This window comes from Notothenia rossii, assembly GCF_949606895.1.
Source record: "Notothenia rossii genome assembly, chromosome: 12".
NCBI lineage: Eukaryota > Metazoa > Chordata > Actinopteri > Perciformes > Nototheniidae > Notothenia > Notothenia rossii.
Window position 1 is genome coordinate 20,327,020 of NC_136911.1, and position 24,172 is coordinate 20,351,191.

Consider the following 24,172-nt stretch of genomic DNA (forward strand, 5'->3'; position numbering starts at 1 on the left):
TTTGAATAACTAGATAAGACTTGTGAAGAACAATTTGTCACAGCTTCTGACTTTTAAAGTGTGAAGAGGAACAGCAGAAGTGAGAAATAAATGTGTCAATAAGTTCAGTCTGGGGACTTTTTTTTTCAGGGCTGCTTTAAGATGTTGGGTAAAGCATTTGAGATACGATTCCCGTGACCAGATGCAAATGAAACGTCCCCAATAGAAGTAGGCCGATAAAGAACCTACTTTTACTTTCTCGGTTCTACCATCGGTTGGCCCATAAACGACGTTCTCACGCTTCCCTTCAGTCAGTGCATATGAAGCAGAAACAGATGTTCTGAAAATAGGTTTCTTCGCATGTTTGCATAGGTCTCAGATATATACAGAACATGTCTCTGAAGTGTTTGGCCCCAAACACCAAACGGATCATTGCAGCATTACCCATAATCCCCTCTGTTCCAGCCTTGTTTCCAAAGTGCTGATTCTCTGTCTGTTACTTTAGATGAAAATAAGGAGCCCCTCCCCACGCCCCTCTGAGAGACATTTGGTTACAAAGAACACAATGGTGCTCTAGGAGGAGATTCAGGTGATAAGTTGGGGGGGGGTGGGGGGGGGGGGGGTTACGTTGGTTGCTGATTGGCTAATGGTTACACAAGACAAAACATCGTTATGACATCATAAAGTGGCCAAAATCAGGTTTTTATAGGAAATGGATCAAAAAGAGAGAGAATCTTTGTTCCTGAAACTTTCAGAGTCTCTTTCCACAGAGGGGACACATGTTGATGTAGAAGAGACATGAAGAAGAGGGGACACATGTTGATGTAGAGGAGACATGAAGAAGAGGGGACACATGTTGATGTAGAAGAGACATGGAGAAGAGGGGACACATGTTGATGTAGAAGAGACATGGAGAAGAGGGGACACATGTTGATGTAGAAGAGACATGGAGAAGAGGGGACACATGTTGATGTAGAAGAGACATGGAGAAGAGGGGACACATGTTGATGTAGAAGAGACATGGAGAAGAGGGGACACATGTTGATGTAGAAGAGACATGGAGAAGTGGGGACACATGGTGATGTAGAAGAGACATGAAGAAGAGGGGACACATGTTGATGTAGAAGAGACATGGAGAAGAGGGGACACATGTTGATGTAGAAGAGACATGGAGAAGAGGGGACACATGTTGATGTAGAAGAGACATGGAGAAGAGGGGACACATGGTGATGTAGAAGAGACATGGAGAAGAGGGGACACATGGTGATGTAGAAGAGACATGAAGAAGAGGGGACACATGGTGATGTAGAAGAGACATGAAGAAGAGGGGACACATGGTGATGTAGAAGAGACATGAAGAAGAGGGGACACATGTTGATGTAGAAGAGACATGAAGAAGAGGGGACACATGTTGATGTTGAAGAGACATGAAGAAGGGGGGACACATGTTGATGTAGAAGAGACATGAAGAAGAGGGGACACATGTTGATGTAGAAGAGACATGAAGAAGAGGGGACACATGTTGATGTAGAAGAGACATGAAGAAGAGGGGACACATGTTGATGTAGAAGAGACATGAAGAAGAGGGGACACATGTTGATGTAGAAGAGACATGGAGAAGAGGGGACACATGTTGATGTAGAAGAGACATGGAGAAGAGGGGACACATGTTGATGTAGAGGAGACATGAAGAAGAGGGGACACATGTTGATGTAGAAGAGACATGGAGAAGAGGGGACACATGTTGATGTAGAAGAGACATGGAGAAGAGGGGACACATGTTGATGTAGAAGAGACATGGAGAAGAGGGGACACATGTTGATGTAGAAGAGACATGGAGAAGAGGGGACACATGTTGATGTAGAAGAGACATGGAGAAGAGGGGACACATGTTGATGTAGAAGAGACATGGAGAAGTGGGGACACATGTTGATGTAGAAGAGACATGGAGAAGAGGGGACACATGTTGATGTAGAAGAGACATGAAGAAGAGGGGACAGATGTTGATGTAGAAGAGACATGGAGAAGAGGGGACACATGGTGATGTAGAAGAGACATGGAGAAGAGGGGACACATGGTGATGTAGAAGAGACATGAAGAAGAGGGGACACATGGTGATGTAGAAGAGACATGAAGAAGAGGGGACACATGTTGAAGAGACATGAAGAAGGGGGGACACATGTTGATGTAGAAGAGACATGAAGAAGAGGGGACACATGTTGATGTAGAAGAGACATGGAGAAGAGGGGACACATGTTGATGTAGAAGAGACATGAAGAAGAGGGGACACATGTTGATGTAGAAGAGACATGAAGAAGAGGGGACACATGTTGATGTAGAAGAGACATGGAGAAGAGGGGACACATGTTGATGTAGAAGAGACATGGAGAAGAGGGGACACATGTTGATGTAGAGGAGACATGAAGAAGAGGGGACACATGTTGATGTAGAAGAGACATGGAGAAGTGGGGACACATGTTGATGTAGAAGAGACATGGAGAAGAGGGGACACATGTTGATGTAGAAGAGACATGGAGAAGAGGGGACACATGTTGATGTAGAAGAGACATGGAGAAGAGGGGACACATGTTGATGTAGAAGAGACATGGAGAAGAGGGGACACATGTTGATGTAGAAGAGACATGGAGAAGAGGGGACACATGTTGATGTAGAAGAGACATGGAGAAGAGGGGACACATGTTGATGTAGAAGAGACATGGAGAAGAGGGGACACATGGTGATGTAGAAGAGACATGGAGAAGAGGGGACACATGGTGATGTAGAAGAGACATGAAGAAGAGGGGACACATGGTGATGTAGAAGAGACATGAAGAAGAGGGGACACATGGTGATGTAGAAGAGACATGAAGAAGAGGGGACACATGTTGAAGAGACATGAAGAAGGGGGGACACATGTTGATGTAGAAGAGACATGAAGAAGAGGGGACACATGTTGATGTAGAAGAGACATGGAGAAGAGGGGACACATGTTGATGTAGAAGAGACATGAAGAAGAGGGGACACATGTTGATGTAGAAGAGACATGAAGAAGAGGGGACACATGTTGATGTAGAAGAGACATTAAGAAGAGGGGACACATGTTGATGTAGAAGAGACATGAAGAAGAGGGGACACACATGTTGATGTAGAAGAGACATGAAGAAGAGGGGACACATGTTGATGTAGAAGAGACATGAAGAAGAGGGGACACATGGTGATGTAGAAGATACATGAAGAAGAGGGGACACATGTTGATGTAGAAGAGACATGAAGAAGAGGGGACACATGTTGATGTAGAAGAGACATGAAGAAGAGGGGACACATGTTGATGTAGAGGAGACATGAAGAAGAGGGGACACATGTTGATGTAGAAGAGACATGAAGAAGAGGGGACACATGGTGATGTAGAAGATACATGAAGAAGAGGGGACACATGTTGATGTAGAAGAGACATGAAGAAGAGGGGACACATGTTGATGTAGAAGAGACATGAAGAAGAGGGGACACATGTTGATGTAGAAGAGACATGAAGAAGAGGGGACACATGTTGATGTAGAAGAGACATTAAGAAGAGGGGACACATGTTGATGTAGAAGAGACATGAAGAAGAGGGGACACATGTTGATGTAGAAGAGACATGAAGAAGAGGGGACACATGTTGATGTAGAAGAGACATGAAGAAGAGGGGACACATGTTGATGTAGAAGAGACATGAAGAAGAGGGGACACATGTTGATGTAGAAGAGACATTAAGAAGAGGGGACACATGTTGATGTAGAAGAGACATTAAGAAGAGGGGACACATGTTGATGTAGAAGAGACATGAAGAAGAGGGGACACATGTTGATGTAGAAGAGACATGAAGAAGAGGGGACACATGTTGATGTAGAAGAGACGTGAAGAAGAGGGGACACATGTTGATGTAGAAGAGACATGAAGAAGAGGGGAAACATGTTGATGTAGAAGAGACATGAAGAAGAGGGGACACATGTTGATGTAGAAGAGACATGAAGAAGAGGGGAAACATGTTGATGTAGAAGAGACATGAAGAAGAGGGGACACATGTTGATGTAGAAGAGACATGAAGAAGAGGGGACACATGTTGATGTAGAAGAGACATGAAGAAGAGGGGAAACATGTTGATGTAGAGAGACACGAAGAAGTGGATTTTGCATAATAGGTGACCTTTACATAAAGTTCCTTAAAATGGACAACTTTTAACAACAAATGTCTGACCTTGTTGAGGCAGGCGACGATGTGGCTGAGATCGATCCAGGGCGTCCCCGCTTCGGTCACCTGGTGGAACAGGTGATCCCGGAAAAGCTTCAACAGGTAGCGATCACCCGTCTCCGACCACGTTGGGTCCTTCTGGAACCTGAGGCACACAGAGAAGGTCAGAGGGAGGGAGGGAGGGAGGGAGGGAGGGAGGGAGGGAGGGAGGGAGGGAGGGAGGGAGACACACACACACACACACACACACACACACACACACACACACACACACACACACACACACACACACACACACACACACACACACACACACACACACACACACACACACACACACACACACACACACACACACACACACACACACACACACACACACACACACACACACACACACACACACACACACACACACACACACACACACACACACACACACACACACACACACACACACACACACACACACACACACACACACACACACCCTACTTACTCTGGTCGCTCGTTGATGGTTCCCAGTTTGGCCAACAGGCGGAAGAGACGGCCGTTCTGCACCTCCTGCAAAAAGATCATTCCTAAGTCACAAAACGTTGTTGTGTCTCTGACAGTTTGATGAAGGGCTACAAAACAAAAGGGTTTGAAGTGCAACATGTCCTTGACCAGAGTTTGACCTTGCAGTTTCATTCACCCACCAGCTGTTCAAAATATTTACAGAAAAATGGACAGCCAGCAGCGGTAGATTTTAGATCGAGGTTGAATCACACACCGTCACTGAACACAAGTAATATTATTATCTTGACACATTAAAAATATAACCAATTTGAAGCAACAGACCTTTTGGCCCGAAGTGAGGGATATATTCTGCAGCAACGTTCAACTTGGATTAGAAACCAGAAGCACCTTCTCATTGGCACTACCCACTTAAAGTCTGTTGTCATTTAGATTTCCCACCATGACCACACTACTTGCTGGAGAGTATGCTCATCCCGGCAAGACCCCTGTCAGAAACTGAAACCGCTGTCGCTTGAGTTTCTTCCCATACATGGAGCTTTACAGAAAACACTTCCTCCTTACGCGAACCAAAAGAAAGCTGAAAAACCAACTGTAGTGTTTCCCCTACCATTGTCTTTGCGGGGCCAACGGAGCCCCGCCTGAAATTCAAGGTGTTTTATGTTATTAAAAAAATATATATATATAAATATATATATATATAGCACCAAATTGCAACTGAAGTAATCTATCTACGGTCACTTTTCACACTCTTTTATTAAATAAAGTAAACGTTGTTATTTATCCATATGTGCATGTTTCAGTGTCCACTGCTCTGCGTATTCACATTCTCCCTCCGCTCTGTTTCTGAGGGGCGGGGCTTCGCAAGCTTTTGGGACAAAAAAGACAGGAGATGTGAGAGCTGGTTTATTCAGTAAATTAACTCAGGATAATTGGATGTTCTGTCTACACCTGTTGATGTGAGGCTAATGCAGGATTTGCTAGCTTGATGCTACCGGCATTTAGCGGCAGTGACTCAACAAATTGCCTCTTAAAATGTATCGTCAGCAATGTATGACAAGCAGACTGCTGGTTTAATGTTAGACTCACACCAATAGCTCAATATGATCATAACACGATTGCTTTCATATCAGAGATCAGGGGCCTCATTTATAAAGGGATATACGCTCTAAAAATGGCGTACGGCAGTTTCTATGCAATGTTTGCGATTTATAAAATACTAACTTGACGGGAAAACGTGCGGTCCTCCACGCAAACTCTAACCCATGCGTACGCACTAAGCAGACAAACGGGAGAGACGAGAAACTTCGACACCGTTTGCAGAAGGAAGAATGGAGAGAAATATGTGGAAATAATACCATCAATAAAATGTTACCTCTCATTTATCATATATGAAGAATTCATTTTCAAACATTGATTAAAGCCAATCTTAAAATGATTTAACAAACGCCTGTTTGAGACTCCTCAGTGCACACAAAAACATAACTGGGAGAAATAAATAAATACGGATATTTTATTTAAAACCACCTCGAATATGTTGTCTTAATGTTATGACCTGTTTTCTCATAAATGATGCCGTAAGCAGGAGGACAGAATTACGTCTAAACTGACGCCGTGTTGCATTTCTATAGGTTGTAGATACGAGCATGGTTTTATATGTTTAATACATGTTTAATCGTGTTTTATGCCGTTTGCCAAGACTTGATAAGTCACTCGTAAAACACAGGAGGTATGGAAACTAAGAACACCACATGTGGTAAATTGTACAGCTAATATATAACACAACATATTAGTTGTATTTCCTTTAACTGGTGGATAGAGTTGGGGGGGGGGGGTTGAGATGTACAGGCTGCAGTGGAGACGCTGCGAACAGCTGATCGACAGCTGGGACACAAACCACCAAATACCAAAACATAATTCAGATCCAGTCGTCATGACTCCACTCCGGAGGGATTCCCCGATCATTTCTTACAGTTTCTCATCAAGGGGGGGTCTCCTGTCCCCGGTCCAAACACACTGCCTGAGGAAGGCTATGTGTATTTCTTTTGTCATGAACCTTTTTCGGACCACTTATTTATTTATTTAGGTGACGATCCGACCTCCATGCTGCTGCTCTGGTTCAAACTGCATCCACCAAACAATATGATTTATCTCCACCTCCCCAAAATAACCAAAATCTGACACGGTGTGAATATTTTTTTTTTTTTAGCCTTTCTGTCGTCATTTCCTGCGATCTTCTCCATGCAGTCAGTCAAAATGAATGAATTAATGAATGAAAGGGCGTTTCTTTGACTATTTATGGGCAAATATGGGCGTTACGTGAAGCCCACAAAAGCTGCACCGCATTTCGATTCGGTTGTGATTTATAAAGGGAAACCGGCGTAGGAAGTGCCATACTCACTTTTCTCGCCGGTACGCAATGTTCGGTGAATCGGAAAGTGGCGGAAAATGTATGGACCTATTTTTCGGATTTCTACTACGTAAGCAACCTTCCCACGTCAATCCTACGCACAGCGTTATACATGAGGCCCCTGGTGAGGTGGAGCTGCCTCCAGCAATAGAGGATGAGGCAGAGAGAAGCAGGTGTGTTATATGCTGTAGTCAGGTGATTTAAATGTATCAATGAAAGGAAGAAGTGTAGGCTACATGATAAGAAGGGAATACAGTTTGAATTAAAGTAATAAAGTACAACACTGTACTGTATTACTTTTTGATGTACACATACTTTGTTACTGTACGATAACAATAACAATAATCCACAGCTCCTCTCTGCTCCAAAAAAGAAATTCCAGCAAAAGAGCAGCTTCCTGCCAAGGCAGTACACCTAGGGGAAACACTGAACTGTGATATTTTATAGAGCAGGGGTCTCCAACCTTTTTTAGGATGAGAGCTACTTTTACTCCGCAGCGTATATATTTAGCACATTATAACATTATGATATGCTTACCTCTAACCTGTGTGTGCTGTTTGGGTCTCTGGGACCAGACAGTCAGTGTTTACTAAAAGAACATGTATGCAATTTCTTTATTTTAACCTGCTTTATTTGGGGGTGGACCTCACATACTCTAGGGGGGTCCGGGGGCATCAATCTGGTGCACTTTGGGAACAAAATGAAGTTATGAGTTTTATTTGAGTTATTCATTTTAATTTACTGTCTAAGAGATGCTGATTTGAAACCGTTGTTACATACAGTTACGTCAATTCCTGTTTCTGCCGGAGAGAGGGGAGTTTGTCCCAAAGCTTGCCGCTGTATTCACTCCCTCCATCTGACAGGAGGGAGCCTCGTTGAGCTGCGAGTGTCACTCCGTCACCGAGGGTAGGGGGTAGGGCGTGGTTTGGGATTGGGCCTTCTTGTGTGAGAACATGTATGCCAGCACTGGATTTCTAACGAAAATTTAAAATTTCCCTACCGCCTGCTGCATTAAAATAATTTGCATCTGAATGTTTTTCAGAGTAGGGTTTCGTGATATATGAAATTAATTTGAATAATAACGTTTTGTTTAGTGCGCTATTTAAAATTGGATGTGCAACAACAAGTTGATCTGGAAAGAAAACCGCCACATATTCTGATAATCGATTCATTGTTAGGATAAGTAAGCAGTGAGCATACGGCACAAGTACATTCGAGTGCAGAAATTGCAGAAGTTGTGTCTGGCTGTAAAATATGGAGATTTCCTGCTTTTTTTTCAATATTTTTGCTTAAATGTGTGCATGGAAAGGTGAAAAGTGTAACAGAAAATGTGAGAAGTTGAATTTAAACAAAAAAACCTAATGATGCCACTTGCAGTCTGTAGCTCTACACAACATTGTGATTATAAAGGAGCGAACAGGTCAGTCGTTTATGAAACATGACCCCAGGCTCCGTATCAGGGAACCCAGGAACACATGAACACATTGTGTCCATCTGGGGTTTCATGCAAATGTTGGGTTTTTTGACATGTTTAAAAACATTTTTTAAAAAGGCTTACGAGCAGAGATGGGGTCGTTACTAAAAAAAAAAGTTATATATTACATATTACTTTTAAAAAAAAAAGTTATATACTACACTACTTCGTAACTGTCTACATAAAGTAACTCGTTACTTTACTCGCAGGGCCGGCCCGCCCCTCCCTACAGGCAGATGACGCAGACTGCGGCGCACCTACAGTGTAAGCGCGCCACAGTTTTGCCTCTGCGAGACTCCACTTGCACCCCCAATTACTATTGCATTAAGGAAGACATAACACAAGTCTTTCTTTTGATAAGCTCTTTAATAAAACAGGCTACCAGCCTACCACAACAAGCTAACAGTCTGTGAAACGTAACGACACTAATGAATGAAACCAGTTCAAGACGCATTATTCTTATTCTTATCATTCTTTATGAGCGCAGTGACGGTAAGGTATCTAATTACTTATTTATTTAGTATTCCATAACTTAGTAACAGAGATGGTCAAACTAAAGTGGTAGAGACATGGCAGAATTCATACAATGAAGCGGGACATTGAACTGTTCACCCGTGAGAGGGCGATCAAGAAAAGAGAGCGAGCGGCCCTTTGAGGAAGTTTACAGATGAGAAGACTCAGCCATGTTTATGCAGCTCTGCACGTGGAGATGTGGACGCGCAGATTACGTAGGCCTACATGTATACAAACCTGCGGCGGAAACCCCTCTTGTCTGTCAGTGAGTGTGATTATTTTATAAAAGTAACGAAGTAACCCGTGCGGGGGCAATGTTGGTAACTGTTAGTACTTTTATCTATAAAGCTATGTTGGGCAAACTCCCGTATTATATCTGTTCATTGATAAAGCAGAAAGTTGCAAGCAGCTATTGTCTGCGATCGCAGGATATAGTCTTGTTAGATGTGTCAAGAGTAAGGACTGTCTTAGGGAAGACAGCTTTTATGTGCGCAGCTCCACTTGCTTGGAACAGTCTACAGGCAAAATTGAAATTGAGCATTTTTATTTCTCTGAATGTATTTACGTCTAAATGAAATGCTTTCTGACACTCTGGGTATTTGTAAATGTTGAATATGTAAATATGATATCCTCTGTTGTTTGTATGTATGTTGTTTTTATGTTTCATGTGGAACTCTAAATAAAGGTTTGAAATGAAATGAACTGTAGTGTGATTACTGAATTATAAAAGTAACGCGTTACACTACTCCGTTACCGACAAAAGTAATATTATTACCACCAACACCCAACTCTGCTTACGAGGAACATAAACCCCACTGCTTCTATTCCCTGTATGCAGATACACATTCAGCTTATGCAAAGACTCCATGGTAAACTAGAAACGGTTACACTGACAGCCGTTATCAGCAGATCCCAGGCAGGCTGGGCCACAACAACAAACCTACTTTTCTAGCCCAGTTGTATTACGACAGAAAGTAGTGTGTTTCCTTGTTCTACTCTCCAGTTGCTCTATGAACCAGTTAGCAGGTAGAAACACTAGCACTAACTCTTAGTCTGCTGGATGTATTAAGTGCCACAGAGTTAAGGAGAAGTTTATAAACAAGAAGAGAGATGAGGTGAAGGGCGGCTGTTTCACACATTCCCTCCCTAACAAGGGGCGGCTAAACTCAAGACGAGACTGCAAGGCCAACTATACACCATACAACATCCTGTGTGCACACAACTTCCCTCTTAGAGCACTGAACGCAGCATGGCCTACTTTCGACCATTACCCAGAATATCAGCCTGACAACAACAGGACTGCAACGTGCTGCTCGATTATGGCAAATATCATAATCTCGATTATTTGGGTCAATAATTAATATTAAAAACGATTATCCATTTACAGTTTTTTTACATTAACAGTTGATTACCCTGAACTTTAAGTATAATTCAACTGAGAAATCAATTAAACATTTTATTTTTTTAAATAAATTTTAAAAAAATGTTTTATTTTTCGATGTTTTCGTAATCGTTGCAAGCCAAAATCGTAATTGCGATTAAAATACGATTAATTAAGCAGCCCTAACATGCGCTCTCACATGCGCTCTCTGTCTGCTCTGTGCCTTGTGACACAGACTGAAGAAATGCACCTTCACATACCTTAGCCAGATCCTCCTCAATGACATCATTCCTCATCTGCGACGCATCCAGTTGTGTGTAGAACCGAGCTCCAATCATTGGCATTATGTCATTGACGCTGCGCGGGCGAGACTGCTCAGTCAGCAGATACCTGCACAGACACACACACTTTAGTTTGACTTGTGGTTTCTTGGAAAGGATGGATAAAGACTCTTGACAGGGTATATTTGTTGACAAAAGGAGCATGGACAAAGTGTGACACCTAAAATCCTTTCTGCTACATAACACCAGCATTGTTCACGTAAAGTCTGAACAGGAATGTTTACTTAATTTAAAAGAGCAGTCTTGCCAACCAGATTCCAGCTTTGTCTCATTTGTTAAATGTGGCACTTATGAAGGTTCTGGGAGGCTTCAAGAATGTAAAACTGCGGTCTCAACTTGGCCAATCAAATTAAAGAAGAACATTTAAGAGATCAAATCACCTTGGGAGTTGTTTGAAGCAAACTGTGATTGGAGGTTTAAGTGTAAAAGCTTTGGTAGGCAACATAGAACAAGTGTTCGGAGTAAACTACATAAAACGAACGGAAAATCCCGGCCCATTGTTTCCCAATGAAACCAACGAGAAGCTCTGAGTTTGCAGCACTGACAGCTCCTCTCCAATCCTCCCTCCATAGCCACTCCCCTGAAATGATCAGTACGAACTATCACAACAGTATGGCTTTGTTAGCAGCTGTCAGGTTAGCAGCGCCTGCCATGTGTGCATTTGTCACTAAACCAGTTAGTACACATGTGTCAAACTCAAAGCCCGGGGGCCAAATCCAGCCCAAGGCAAGGCAATTTTATTTATATAGCACGTGGCGATTCAAAGTGCTTTACAGATTAAAAGCAAAAGACATTTAAGAACAAATACATTATTAAAAAGGCATTTAAAAACAGGCATAATAAGCAAAGGTAATGAAATTAAATAAATAAATAAACACAGCAGGTACAGAATACATGACTAAAAAGGCAGACTGTAGTGTGAGTGTGGGCAGCTCAATTAAAAGCAGCGGCAAATAGGTGCGTTTTTAGTCGGGATTTAAAAATAGGAAGTGTTTCGGCGGACGTGCATGATTTAGGCAGTTTGTTCCCAATTGTTGGGGCATAATAACTAAAAGCTGCTTTTCCATGTTTACTGGTTATTCTCGGAACAGAGTGGTGGATTTAATTTCGGCCTGCAGGATAATTTCTAATTACTATTAGATCTGGCCCTCCGGTATATTGCACGCACACCTTCACTCCATCCTGAGGGTCTCCTCAGCTCAGAGCCTGAGCCCAAACATTGATGACCTTGCACCCAAGATGAGATGCCAAGTATCTGAGCTAGCATCACAGAGCAGCACACTGAGTTTAATGGATGTTTCCTTCTGCACTTTCTCTCTCACGACAACAGGGCATGTTTGGTTTCTCTGTGAGGGAAATAGTTTTTTTGAAGCTGTTGTTGGCCTGTGGGAAAATGTAATCATAAGAAGTGACTCTGGAGAAGCTGCAGATAGAGCCATAAGAAATTAATACAACTGATTATTTAATGTTGTTTTTATAGGCAATCATTGAAGCTTTGTTAGTTCCAGGTTTAATATGTGCAATAAGTTCATTTCAATAAGTTTTGCAATAAACATTGAACCAGTCCGGCCCTCGACTAGTACCCATTTATTTTTATTTTGGCCCACTGTGTATTTGAGTTTGACCCCCCTGATCTAGTAGGTACGAACTTTCTTATGAAACTTTATGTCAGGATAATTTTCGATTCTACGCAATTTCCCACGTACTGCACCCCCCTCCCTTTCTTACAGGATCAGGTTCTTGAGGTCTGAAGAGTAGTTGATGGACACCAGCTCCATGGCCTTCTGCAGGTTCTCCCTTTGAATGCCGGCCAGGGAGTTGCATGCCAGCGCCAGCACCACCTTGCCCAGTGACACTAGGTCTGCTTGCTACACAACAGAAACACACACATATCACAGAGGACACCGTTACCAAGAGCTTTTCCACACACGCTGGCGTTACGCATTGACATGTTACTCCTTCCATCAGCACTTCTGGGATGTATATTCAAGTGTAGTTCAACACAAAGTCATTATAAAAAGTACCTGGTACTGTGGCATTAGGGCAAGATGATTGGTCTGACTGCTGTCAAAAGTTAAGACATCAAACACCCCGACACAGTTCACCCGTAACCTGCAAAGATAAGAAACCATCATCAGTAATAGTTTAGTCTGAGCAACATGGTTGTGGGGGGAAAGGAAGCGTAAACTGAAAACACTCTTCCGCTTTCAATACACCTTCTGAGCGTGAAGGAAGTTCACACTGCTCTGTGCACCAGGGTCTAATTAACAGCATTTATCAATGATGATAATGAGGTGTTTACCTGTTAGGCCCCGAGCCTGTTTCTCAGGTCTCAGGCTCGAAAATGACATTCCCAGAACAAATGACTTCACTTCTAAAAGGGTTAAAGTAATAATCTTTTTTCTCTGTGAGTTGGATGTAAAAAAGTCAGAATCAATATAGAATTTTTTTTATTTTAAAGTAAATTCAGATTGAACATAGTAAAAAATGTAAATGATAGTGTCCGTCCAAAAATAAAACATTACTTATAGTGAAAACCCCCCTTGAATGATGGGATGGTAGACTAAAAGCTTTAGGAATCCAAACTATAACATATAATAAGTACCCTGTATCAAGATTGATGCAAATAAAGTGAAATTTGACCTTTTTAGAGAGGTTTAGAAAAGAAAAACACTTCTGGGGTCATTTGGGTGCATTTTCTAGAGCCAATGGAATCGAGGGGGAGTTCCTAAAATCCATCTAAACATTACCCATTGGTGATTGAGTGATGCACAGCCAGAGTGCCCAAAAGGGCAAGAGGGCCGTGGGGTTTAACTGGTTAATGTGTGTGTGTACCTGGTCTTGCCAGTAATGAGAATCTTGCTGGGGTCCATGACGCGGCAGGCCAGGCCGGCGGTGTGGATGGTGCGCAGGGCCGAGCTCAGCTGGACGATGTAGGCCCAGATCAGAGACTCGGGGAGCAGTCCTGCGTGCTGCCGAGGCGGAGGAGGCTCATGTTGTCCTGCAAGAGAACACAAGCTTCATCACGATAACGTAGGCTGAAGGGTTAGACATTACTCATGAAGTAAAACCCGTCATTAACCTCTTGGTGTACGTATCTTCAGGATGAACGGTCAGTTAGTCAGACACGTCTTTCTGTATAACGGTTATTTTCCATCATGACAATCTAACCTTTATGACACGTATTATACTCTAGGTTCGGGAAACAGTAAAAAGCCCAAACTGATATCTTCTTGCCGTTTTTATCTGACCAACAGTCCAAAAGACCCAAAGACTTCAGTTTAAAATTATTTTAGGGCTGACAAACAATAAAATCAGATAACACTTTTGTTCGAATGACATTCGAACAAACAGAAATGAAGTTCCCTGTTTCCAGAAATCATCCTTGATATCAATTCAAAACTTAGGCTTTCTTGTAATATTCTGTCACACCACAAACACAGGGTTGGGTAAGGTTACTCTGGGGACTTGTGTGTGCGAGTGTACTGTTAAAAAAAAAAACACAATGTCACATTGAGAAAGAGATGAAACTGCAAAATTGTTCGTTTAGGCAATTTGAGAAATTCATTTGCACTTTAAGATTGCGTGCTTTTGGGGGGGGGGGTTTTCACCTGTGCAATTCTTAACAAATCAAGCGTTATGATTGGTTATCAGCTACTGACTTACAGGGGGGTCAAACTAAAATACACAGTGGGCCAAAATAAAAAAAATGGGTACTAGTCGAGGGCCGGACTGGTTCAATGTTTATTGCAGAACTTATTGAAATGAACTTGTTGCACATATTAAACCTGGAAGTAACAAAGCTTAAATTATTGCCTATAAAAACAACATTAAACATTAAATAATCAGTTCATTCATTTCTTATGGCTCTATCTGCAGCTTTTCCAGAGTCATTTCTTATGATTACATTTTCCCACAGGCCAACAACAGCTTCAACAAAACTATTTCCCTCAAAGAGAAACCAAACATGCCCTGTTGTCGTGAGAGAGAAAGTGCAGAAGGAAACATCCATTAAACTCAGTGTGCTGCTCTGTGATGCTAGCTCAGATACTTGGCATCTCATCTTGGGTGCAAGGTCATCAATGTTTGGGCTCAGGCTCTGAGCTGAGGAGACCCTCAGGATGGAGTGAAGGTGTGCGTGCAATATACCGGCGGGCCAGATCTAATAGTGATTAGAAATGATCCTGCGGGCCGAAATGAAATCCACCAAGGGCCTGATTTGGCCCCCGGGTCTTGAGTTTGACACATGTGGACTAGACAAAGCCGGAGTGGTTTTGCTTCCTCTGTCTGCAATCCAGAAGGTAGGCCTGACAGCACCTGCTCTAGGATCAGTTTCAGCCACAGTTTCCTCCAAGTCCCAATGTCTCTATCTTACAGACACACGAACTGCCAACTGTCAAAACAGGATACCTCAAAACTTCCATCCATTGATTTTTTTTTGGAAGATTCATGACATCTACCAGAATGTCTTTGTTTCAGACAGCCTTGTAAACAGACACTTGACCTTTAGCACAACTTTGGTTTCAACTTGGTACCTATATATTTTCTTGTGACATCCAAATAACATCAGGGTATATGCAGGAATCCTGAAGTCAAATGTAAAACCTCTTAAGACCTTTTTTAAGACCCTTTCCATACATTTTAAGAACTCATCTCCACTTGGAGTTCTAACCGGTTACCTTGGCGACACACTTCACCTCACATTGACTATATACAGTATTGATTGTCCTTCCTCCTTCTCTTCCAACCATTTGGACGCAGACTTGCATTTCCCCATAACGATGTTGTTTAACAACTGGCGTAAACGGACGTTTACGCTATCAAGCAGCGAGCGTGCGATGTCCTGTTCAGACATGGGCGTGGGAAGCATCCTCAATGTGGGTGGGACAATTTGACAGGGGGTGTGGGCAGGTGGTGGACCTCACCTCCTCTAGGGGGGTCCGGGGGCATGCTCCCTCGGGAAGATGATTTTTTTAAATGTTGAAGTTAAAAGCATCAATCTGCTGCACTTTGAGAGCAACGTTAGGGACTAAATCTACGGATACATCTCATCAACACCCATGTGAAACACAACTGTAAACAGATTCACTTTTTCTTTATGCATATTTTACAAATCACTCTCCTTTTAACATGTATGTTTGTGTTACTGTACATATTATAGTATGAGTTGGAATTATTTCATACCTGTTATTCTCTTGTTTTTTATAACTATAATAATCATGTGAAATGATTACCAAACTGTTTGAGACCCACTACTTAGACTAAAGTGAACTATCTAAACCCCCAGAGGGTCCTTCACCTCACTGAGCTGTAGTCATCAGCCTCTCAGTCTGACAGGAGAGGACTCTCCCTCCACCTCTTTAATAACAGCGCCTCATATCCGGGTGCTAGTGGAGCACGCTCGTGAACTGTTGGCGCCGGAGCCTCGCAGCGGGGAAACTGTGGCGCGCATCATTTTACAACTAAAGACACAGCTACACAAAAGACGCAGCATGTGTACGGCTCATGTGTACGGCTCTGAGAATCTGCCTTGGTACAAAGTAGCAGTGAAAACATGGTACGGAGTTTCATTGATTTGGGCATTCTCACAATAAGCAAGTGGAAAGGATTTGATAGTGAAGCACTGACACAGCGCTCTACAAAGAGTGGCGAGTGGATAGACCGATGCACGGACTTTCCGCATAGTAAAAGTGGGGGGGTTTAAGATAATCATTTTAAAAAGGTGGGGGGGACTTGTCTCACCCTCATATAATGGCTGCGATGTCCTGTTCAGATGACGTCAAATCCAACGGGATGCCATAAATAAACTACATAGAATCACACTACACACCTACGTAATGATTACATTCAGGCAGACTGTAGAATACAACCTCTTTGGACAAGTTATATACTTATTGAAAACAAGCTACAAAATGTATTACCTTGGAAAATGCCCTTTAATACTTTTTAATAGCTTTAATTTTCGCTAAATTGATTTATCAACTTTTAATACTTTTTAAGACCCCGCGGACACGTTTGAGTAGAAATCCTAATGCAGAAATATATCTCCACATGGGTATATGTTTTAGAAGGGCTTGAGGCTAAGACATACAGTGGGGCAAAAAAGTATTTAGTCAGCCACCAATTGTGCAAGTTCTCCCACTTAAAAAGATGAGAGGCCTGTCATTTTCATCCTAGGTATACCTCAACTATGAGAGACAAAATGTGAAGAAAAAAAAAAAATCCAGAAAATCACATTGTCTGATTTTTAAAGACTTTATTTGCAAATTATGGTGTAAAATAAGTATTTGGTCACCTACAAACAAACAAGATTTCTGTCTCTCACAGACCTGTAACTTCTTCTTTAAGAGCCTCCTCTGTCCTCCACTTGTTAACTGTATTAATGGCACCTGTTTGAACTCGTTATCAGTATAAAAGACACCTGTCCACAACCTCACACAGTCACACTCCAAACTCCACTATGGCCAAGACCAAAGAGCTGTCCAAGGACACCAGAAACAAGATTGTAGACCTGCACCAGGCTGGGAAGACTGAATCTGCAATAGGTAAGCAGCTTGGTGTGAAGAAATCAACTGTGGGAGCAATTATTAGAAAATGGAAGACATACAAGACCACTGATAATCTCCCTCCATCTGGGGCTCCACGCAAGACCTCACCCCGTGGGGTCAAAATGATCACAAGAACGGTGAGCAAAAATCCCAGAACCACACGGGGGGACCGAGTCAATGACCTGCAGAGAGCTGGGACCAAAGAAACAAAGGCTACCATCAGTAACACACTACGCCGCCAGGGACTCAAATCCTGCAGTGCCAGACGTGTCCCCCTGCTTAAGCCAGTACATGTCCAGGCCCGTCTGAAGTTTGCTAGAGAGCATTTAGATGATCCAGAAGAGGATTGGGAGAATGTCATATGGTCAGATGAAACCAAAATAGAACTTTTTGGTAAAAACTCAACTAGACGTGTTTGGGGGAGAAAGAATGCTGAGTTGCATCCAAAGTACACCATACCTACTGTGAAACATGGGGGGGGGAACATCATGCTTTGGGGCTGTTTTTCTGCAAAGGGACCAGGACGACTGATCCGTGTAAAGGAAAGAATGAATGGGGCCATGTATCGTGAGATTTTGAGTGACAACCTCCTTCCATCAGCAAGGGCATTGAAGATGAAACGTGGCTGGGTCTTTCAGCATGACAATGATCCCAAACACACCGCCCGGGCAACGAAGGAGTGGCTTCGTAAGAAGCATTTCAAGGTCCTGGAGTGGCCTAGCCAGTCTCCAGATCTCAACCCCATAGAAAATCTTTGGAGGGAGTTGAAAGTCCGTGTTGCCCAGCAACAGCCCCAAAACATCACTGATCTAGAGGAGATCTGCATGGAGGAATGGGCCAAAATACCAGCAACAGTGTGAAAACCTTGTGAAGACTTACAGAAAACGTTTGACCTCTGTCATTGCCAACAAAGGGTATATAACAAAGTATTGAGATGAACTTCTGTTATTGACCAAATACTTATTTTCCACCATCATTTGCAAATAAATTCTTTGAAAATCAGACAATGGGATTTTCTGGATTTTTTTTTCTCATTTTGTCTCTCATAGTTGAGGTATACCTAGGATGAAAATTACAGGCCTCTCTCATCTTTTTAAGTGGGAGAACTTGCACACTTGGTAGCTGACTAAATACTTTTTTGCCCCACTGTATGTCATTCAAACATAGAAAAACAATAATGTCGTATAGTCTGATATAGCCAATGATGGTTTTATGCAGAACAGCAGGCATTGCACGCTTAACAACACTCCCTTAAATAAACCAGTGTGACGACACCATAAGCAAAGTAGAAAACAAACTCAAAATACGAGAAGCAGCAGGGTGCGAATTCAACCGCTGAGGTGATGCTGGGTCTATTTCAGGGAAATGCTGCAAGGGTTGGAAGAACTAACTCACCCCACTTCCTCTTGGTGAAGAACGAATCTGCTGCTGGGTCATTGAAGTGTCTGCTGAACATGGTCTCTGCACCCGCATGGAAGTCATAGGAGAACACTAAAGCTAGGGTGAAATGAAGGAAGGAGGACAGTGTCACTAACATTCACACCTGTATTAATCCAATTATTGCCACTCACAAATGACACACTTACAGTGGTCTCCAAAGGCCTTTGTGGTGAAGACCTCCCGCAGTGTAACAGAGTTCGAGTGCTGAATCTTCTTCCACATGTCCACCAGCATCATACACTTGGTGTTAACAAGGCGGAAACCTGTACACATTTGCAAAGACACACAACAGACAAACGGGCCATTAGAAATTAATAATTGGACGTCTCACAAAACATCAGGGTATATGCAGGAGTCCTGAAGTCAAGACCTTTTTTAAGACCCTTTCCATACATTTTAAGACCTCATCGCCACTTTGAGTTTTAACCGGTTACCTTGGCGACACACTTTACCTCACATTGACTATATACAGTATTGCTTGTCCTTCCTCCTTATCTTCCAACCATTTGCACGCAAACTTGTATTTCCCCATAACGATGTTGTTTAACAACCGGCGTAAACGGACCTTCGCGCGCTATCAAGCAGTGAGCATGATTACATTCAGGCAGACTGTAGAATACAACCTCTTTGGACAATTTATTTACTTATTGAAAACAAGCTACAAAATGTAATACTTTTTAATAGCCTTAATTTTCGCTAAATTGATTTATCAACTTGTAATACTTTTTAAGACCCCGCGGACCCCCTGTACATGCATTTCCTTTTCATTCTAACTGGAAGTGAGGAGGAATCATAATTGTTGTTATAACTTTGTTTAGATGGTTGCCTTGTTAATACAGGTAATTTGACACATTGGCTATTTTGGTTGTGGTATATATGCATTTCCTTTGAAACGGTTGCCCTTGGAATGAATAAACCTCATATGTGTTATGATTCTCTGGAAGATAATTTGTTGTTATCAACACATTTATTACCGTGTATCCTCCTCAGGCAGTAAGGCAGGTCATCCTTGCTGTTGACGGCCTTGTAGCAGGAGGTGATGTAGCTGAAGTTGCTGGTCTTCTGCATGCGGTTGGGTGGAGGGAGGGCCTCGAGGGGGAAGAGGCTGTGGTAGCTGTCCACCTCAGACGGCACATCTACCAAAAACAGATGTGGTTTCAGATGAGAAAAAATAGCCTTGCACACGGAAACCATAACAGATCCAACATTTTAAAGAAGGTCACAGCCTAAATAAACAATTAATTGTTTTGACAAGAACTAGATTATTCAATTCCTATATGAATGGTTTTCACACACATCTTTACAGTAATGTTATTTTGCAGCTGAAATGATTGACATGAACCCTTTACCTGGGTTCTCCGAGTGGTCAATCTGGGCCATGGTTATTAGATGTCTGTTTATCAACTCCTGGAAGACAAACAGCAGAACATCACATCAGACATGACGGACAAGAGAAGATATCAAGAAAAAGAACAGGTGGGTGATTGGGAAATACCTGTCGGAGTTCATCAGCCATGAAGAAGGACGGGGCGTTAGCTTTCGGCTGCATGTAAGCCACGTTGGGCGCAGTGGGGGGATAGATATGATAGGTAGGAAACACCTGCAAAGAAACCAGAAACAACGGCTTCCTATTTATCGAGAAATGAAAACCAATGTGCTCAGATGTTGTTCTTTTTGTCCAAAATTATGAGTTCCTAGCTACTCAAATGAATGTCATGGAATAAAACTCTAATCAAGATTTTAAAGAAGTGCTAAAAGTGTATCCAACGCCAGTTTAAACCGGCTAATACCCGTTATTGGCTGCAATGAGGCTGTTTTCTTTTAGACTGTGGTGGTTGCATGAAAAAAGGGCAGCTTACAGACAGTATGCGTCATGTGCAGTCAACACTCTTGCTTCTCAAGAAACTGAGATGTTTTAAATGCAGTTGTTTACACACACCATTTTTTAAATATTTTATAATGTGGTGCTGCATCGTTAAGTACTCTTCTTGTGTATTCTCAGCTTTAGTCTGGCGGTATTACCCAAAATAGACAGAAGGGCCCTGTGTGCAGCACATACCATCCCAGACATTGGCGCGGGGGTGTTATCTGTGTAGAAGTAGGTCGTCCCCCCTACAGTCTCTTTCTGGATCATGTGAGGGCCCTGGTCAGCTGCACTGGTGGGCACCATGTAGTTGGCAGGGTTTGGGGTGTGACTGCGCCGACGAGGAGCAGGTGAGGTGTGCGGTGTAATTTTTGGGGAGTGAAGAGGGGACGACCCCGCAGACAGAGACATGCCTATAATTGGAGACAGGAGAGTTGGTTTTTATTTCAACAGTAGCGCATGTGGAGATGTAAACAGAAGGGAATTCCCGAACCAGCAAAAAATTGGAAAACAAAACTAAGCCAAGTAGAAAGTGGAGCAAAGCAGATACAACAGGGGGATTTGTCTCTAAACGATTCTCTGAAAAAAACCTCACCTGGAGCCAGTGCAGCAGCTGTGGAGCTGTTGAGGCCAGGATGTGGGAAGAGAGGAGAGGGGAAGGCCGGGACAGAGGACTGGGCCATGGGGGCCTGAGCCATGGGGGCTTGAGCCATGGGGGCCTGAGCCATGGGGGCCTGAGCCATGGAGGCCATTCGTGGAGCTCCCTTAGGGATGAACTCACTTGCTGCTGGGTTAGGAGCCTGGTGGTAAAAGAAAACACATGCAAGAGTTATAACAAATGTGCCACTCCTGTAAAACGAAATAAAGACTAAGAAGAACATTAAATGTATCCTAGTAAAATCTTAAGTACTTGCTCATAGAAAAGCACAATACTGAACATTAAAAACACTTTGAAATAACTTTCTTGTTTTGAAAAGGATGCTTGTGTGCTCACCTTTCTCCTTTGGGAAATGCTAAGAGCACCAAAATCACTGAACAGTGAGGATGTCGGGGAGTTCACCGGATCTGTGGAGGCCAAAGAGTGTGAGAGTTTGGCAATGGCCCTTCAAACATCTGATGAATGAGTATTACAATTCTCACAGATTGCTATATCAGTCTCACCATGAGTGCTGTGGCTGAAGTTCTTGGCACCATCATTGAGGAGACTAGGAGAGCTGCTGCTGGTAGTCATTCGCTAAAGACAACAGCAACAAGAAAAGATGTGTAACAGAAGACACTGATGAAATGTGTGAGTTATGATGTTTAACTCGTTTTTTTTTTTAATTAAATGATACCAAACTAACATACGTTTTCAAACCAGTTTTTTTACACTGACAAAACAATGTACAGAACAGCACCCTTTCATACCTGCATCATTGAGTATTTAGTCTCTGCTGGGCTCCCAAACCCATTGACCCCGATAAAGCTGCTGCTGAAGTAAGAGTTTGTGAGATTGGCATCGTTCAGAGACGCACCCTCCATACCTGGGACTGTGGATGACAGAAACCAAAGTTTAGCAAATAGTAACTGTAGCAAGATAGTTTAAACAGAATTGAAGGTTAAGCATGTGTGTTAATGTCAGCACTATTACGTGTTTGCTAAGCCACAATCACAGAGCTGATTTAAAATACAAATGTAAACATTTCTACAACTGCAGAGTGAGACACTACTACAATATCCACTTAGTATCAATTAATAACAAACTTTTTGAAACACGTACTGGTTTCAATGGCTCCGGGTTTAATGGGACGTAGTGAGCGTGCATGTGAGTTACTTGCGGTTTGTTTACGTTGGGAAACAACGCTAAACCCCGTGAAGAGCTAACGTGGCTAGGCTAATGTTACCAAACATTACACTTCAGTTACATCCCAACATCAACACTATAGTTCACAATCATCCAAGTGAAACAGAATAACGGGACTAGTACTAACACTGAAGACGCATATCTCAATACACAACCAAACGCATTCAAGTTGAATATAGCGTTCATTTCAACGCTAGTTGAGCTAATGCTAAGGTAGCTGTAGTGTCGCGGGTTTCTGCCCACTCACAGCTGTCACACACAAACACCAGGCCTCCTCCGTGAGAACAGCATGGCTAATGTTACACCTGGTTACAAAACATAAAAACCACCTGAAGACAGAGCTAACGTTATCCATAAGGAAGCCTTAGTGTAAAACATGTGCCAGCTACACACTGAAGGCTTTGGATAATGTTTTGCGGGCAAAGGTAACCCACGTTGTTTTGGGGTGAAGAGGCCTCATTGAATCCCCGGGCTAGATTTTAACAAAGCCCAACAAGGCCCAAAAGTAAAGTCGCAGCCAGTCGCCCCGTGTGAGGCCAGTTTACTCACTGGTTAAAAGCTGCCCCTCCAGAGACGTGCCTGCAGGCCCCATTGTTTCGCTTTTCTTGGACACACCGGTCCCCCCAGGGCAGGCAGCTGCGGGTCCGCCGAGGGGAAACCCCGTCCCGCCGGCCATGGACAGCGGGACGGGGCTCCCGCCGCCGTGCATAGGCAGGCTTCCCATGGACGGCTCATCGTGCAGGAACTGACACTCTTCTCCATAAAAGCAGGTTTTGTCTTTTGCGTAATATCGGCAAAACTTCACCTTGACATTGGGTATCCCGGCAACCCCTAGCGGAGCAGCTGAAGCTGGGAGTCCACTGTTCATGGCACCGCTGCTGCCGCTGCTGCCGGAAGACTCGCACACATAGAGACGCAGAGAGCTAGCCACTTAGCCTGCTAGCCTGCACACAGTTCCCCCCTTAAAGGAGCGGATTAATGTCACTGGAGCTGGTGAAGAACGTTAAAACGCTGCAGTACTCACATTATAAGGCTAAGATGCTTTTTGGTTTGAGAAATTATCTCTGCATGCGTCAAATCCTGGTCGTCGTTGTTGTCGCTATCCATGCAGCTGCCTTCTTTGCAAAGTAGCCTGTTGTTTATTTTTCTCGCAGACACTAGACAGGCTAGGGAGCAGCTAGCATTGCTTTGCATTGTGGGTAGAGCCTTTGGCAGAGTTTACATTCTGAAAATGAACGTCGCAAATTCAACTTGCAGCACTGTGATATTGTGAATCAAAAGAATAATGTCGCTAAATGATCCATGTTTGCAGAATGAAAAATGCTATTCAGTCTTATTGAATATTAACCTATGTTAAATTGTTGCAACAAAGTTTATTTATTTTATTTAAACATTGAAAAACAATACAGTAAATATGTGAGAGGCAAATGTATATGGCATTTTCATTTGAATTAATATATAAACAGCATATTGTACTCAAAATGATAATTACAGTAACCCTATGTGTATTTTCTTTAACTAAGAATTTAAAGACGACTCTATAACGACTTCAATGCACATTATTGTATTTTGTATTGGCTCCAATAATGGCATAAAATCCCTTGTGAGATATTAAATTGTTCCCGTCTCATTA

At 42.8% G+C, this 24,172-nt stretch overlaps 1 protein-coding gene across 3 annotated transcripts; it reads right to left on the reverse strand.

Moving 5' to 3' along the window:
• Nucleotides 1-3,750: 3,750 nt before the first annotated feature.
• On the reverse strand, nt 3,751-24,118 carry pan3 (poly(A) specific ribonuclease subunit PAN3). Of its 3 annotated transcripts, none has more exons than XM_079661285.1 (17): nt 23,089-24,118; nt 22,104-22,225; nt 21,858-21,930; nt 21,691-21,761; nt 21,292-21,496; nt 20,892-21,109; nt 20,328-20,432; nt 20,182-20,239; nt 19,807-19,968; nt 18,979-19,095; nt 18,788-18,889; nt 13,680-13,845; nt 12,869-12,956; nt 12,573-12,712; nt 10,764-10,893; nt 4,709-4,773; nt 3,751-4,354 (listed from the first exon to the last, which is right to left on the reverse strand). In XM_079661285.1, the coding sequence occupies exons 1-17, from the start codon at nt 23,405-23,407 to the stop codon at nt 3,766-3,768; spliced, it is 2,730 nt and encodes a 909-aa protein (XP_079517411.1). In that variant the 5' UTR covers nt 23,408-24,118; the 3' UTR covers nt 3,751-3,765. The 3 variants fall into 3 exon arrangements, with proteins under 3 accessions (XP_079517411.1, XP_079517413.1, XP_079517412.1); XM_079661287.1 differs by having other exon boundaries at nt 23,345-24,115; XM_079661286.1 differs by having other exon boundaries at nt 23,564-24,114.
• Nucleotides 24,119-24,172: the final 54 nt, after the last annotated feature.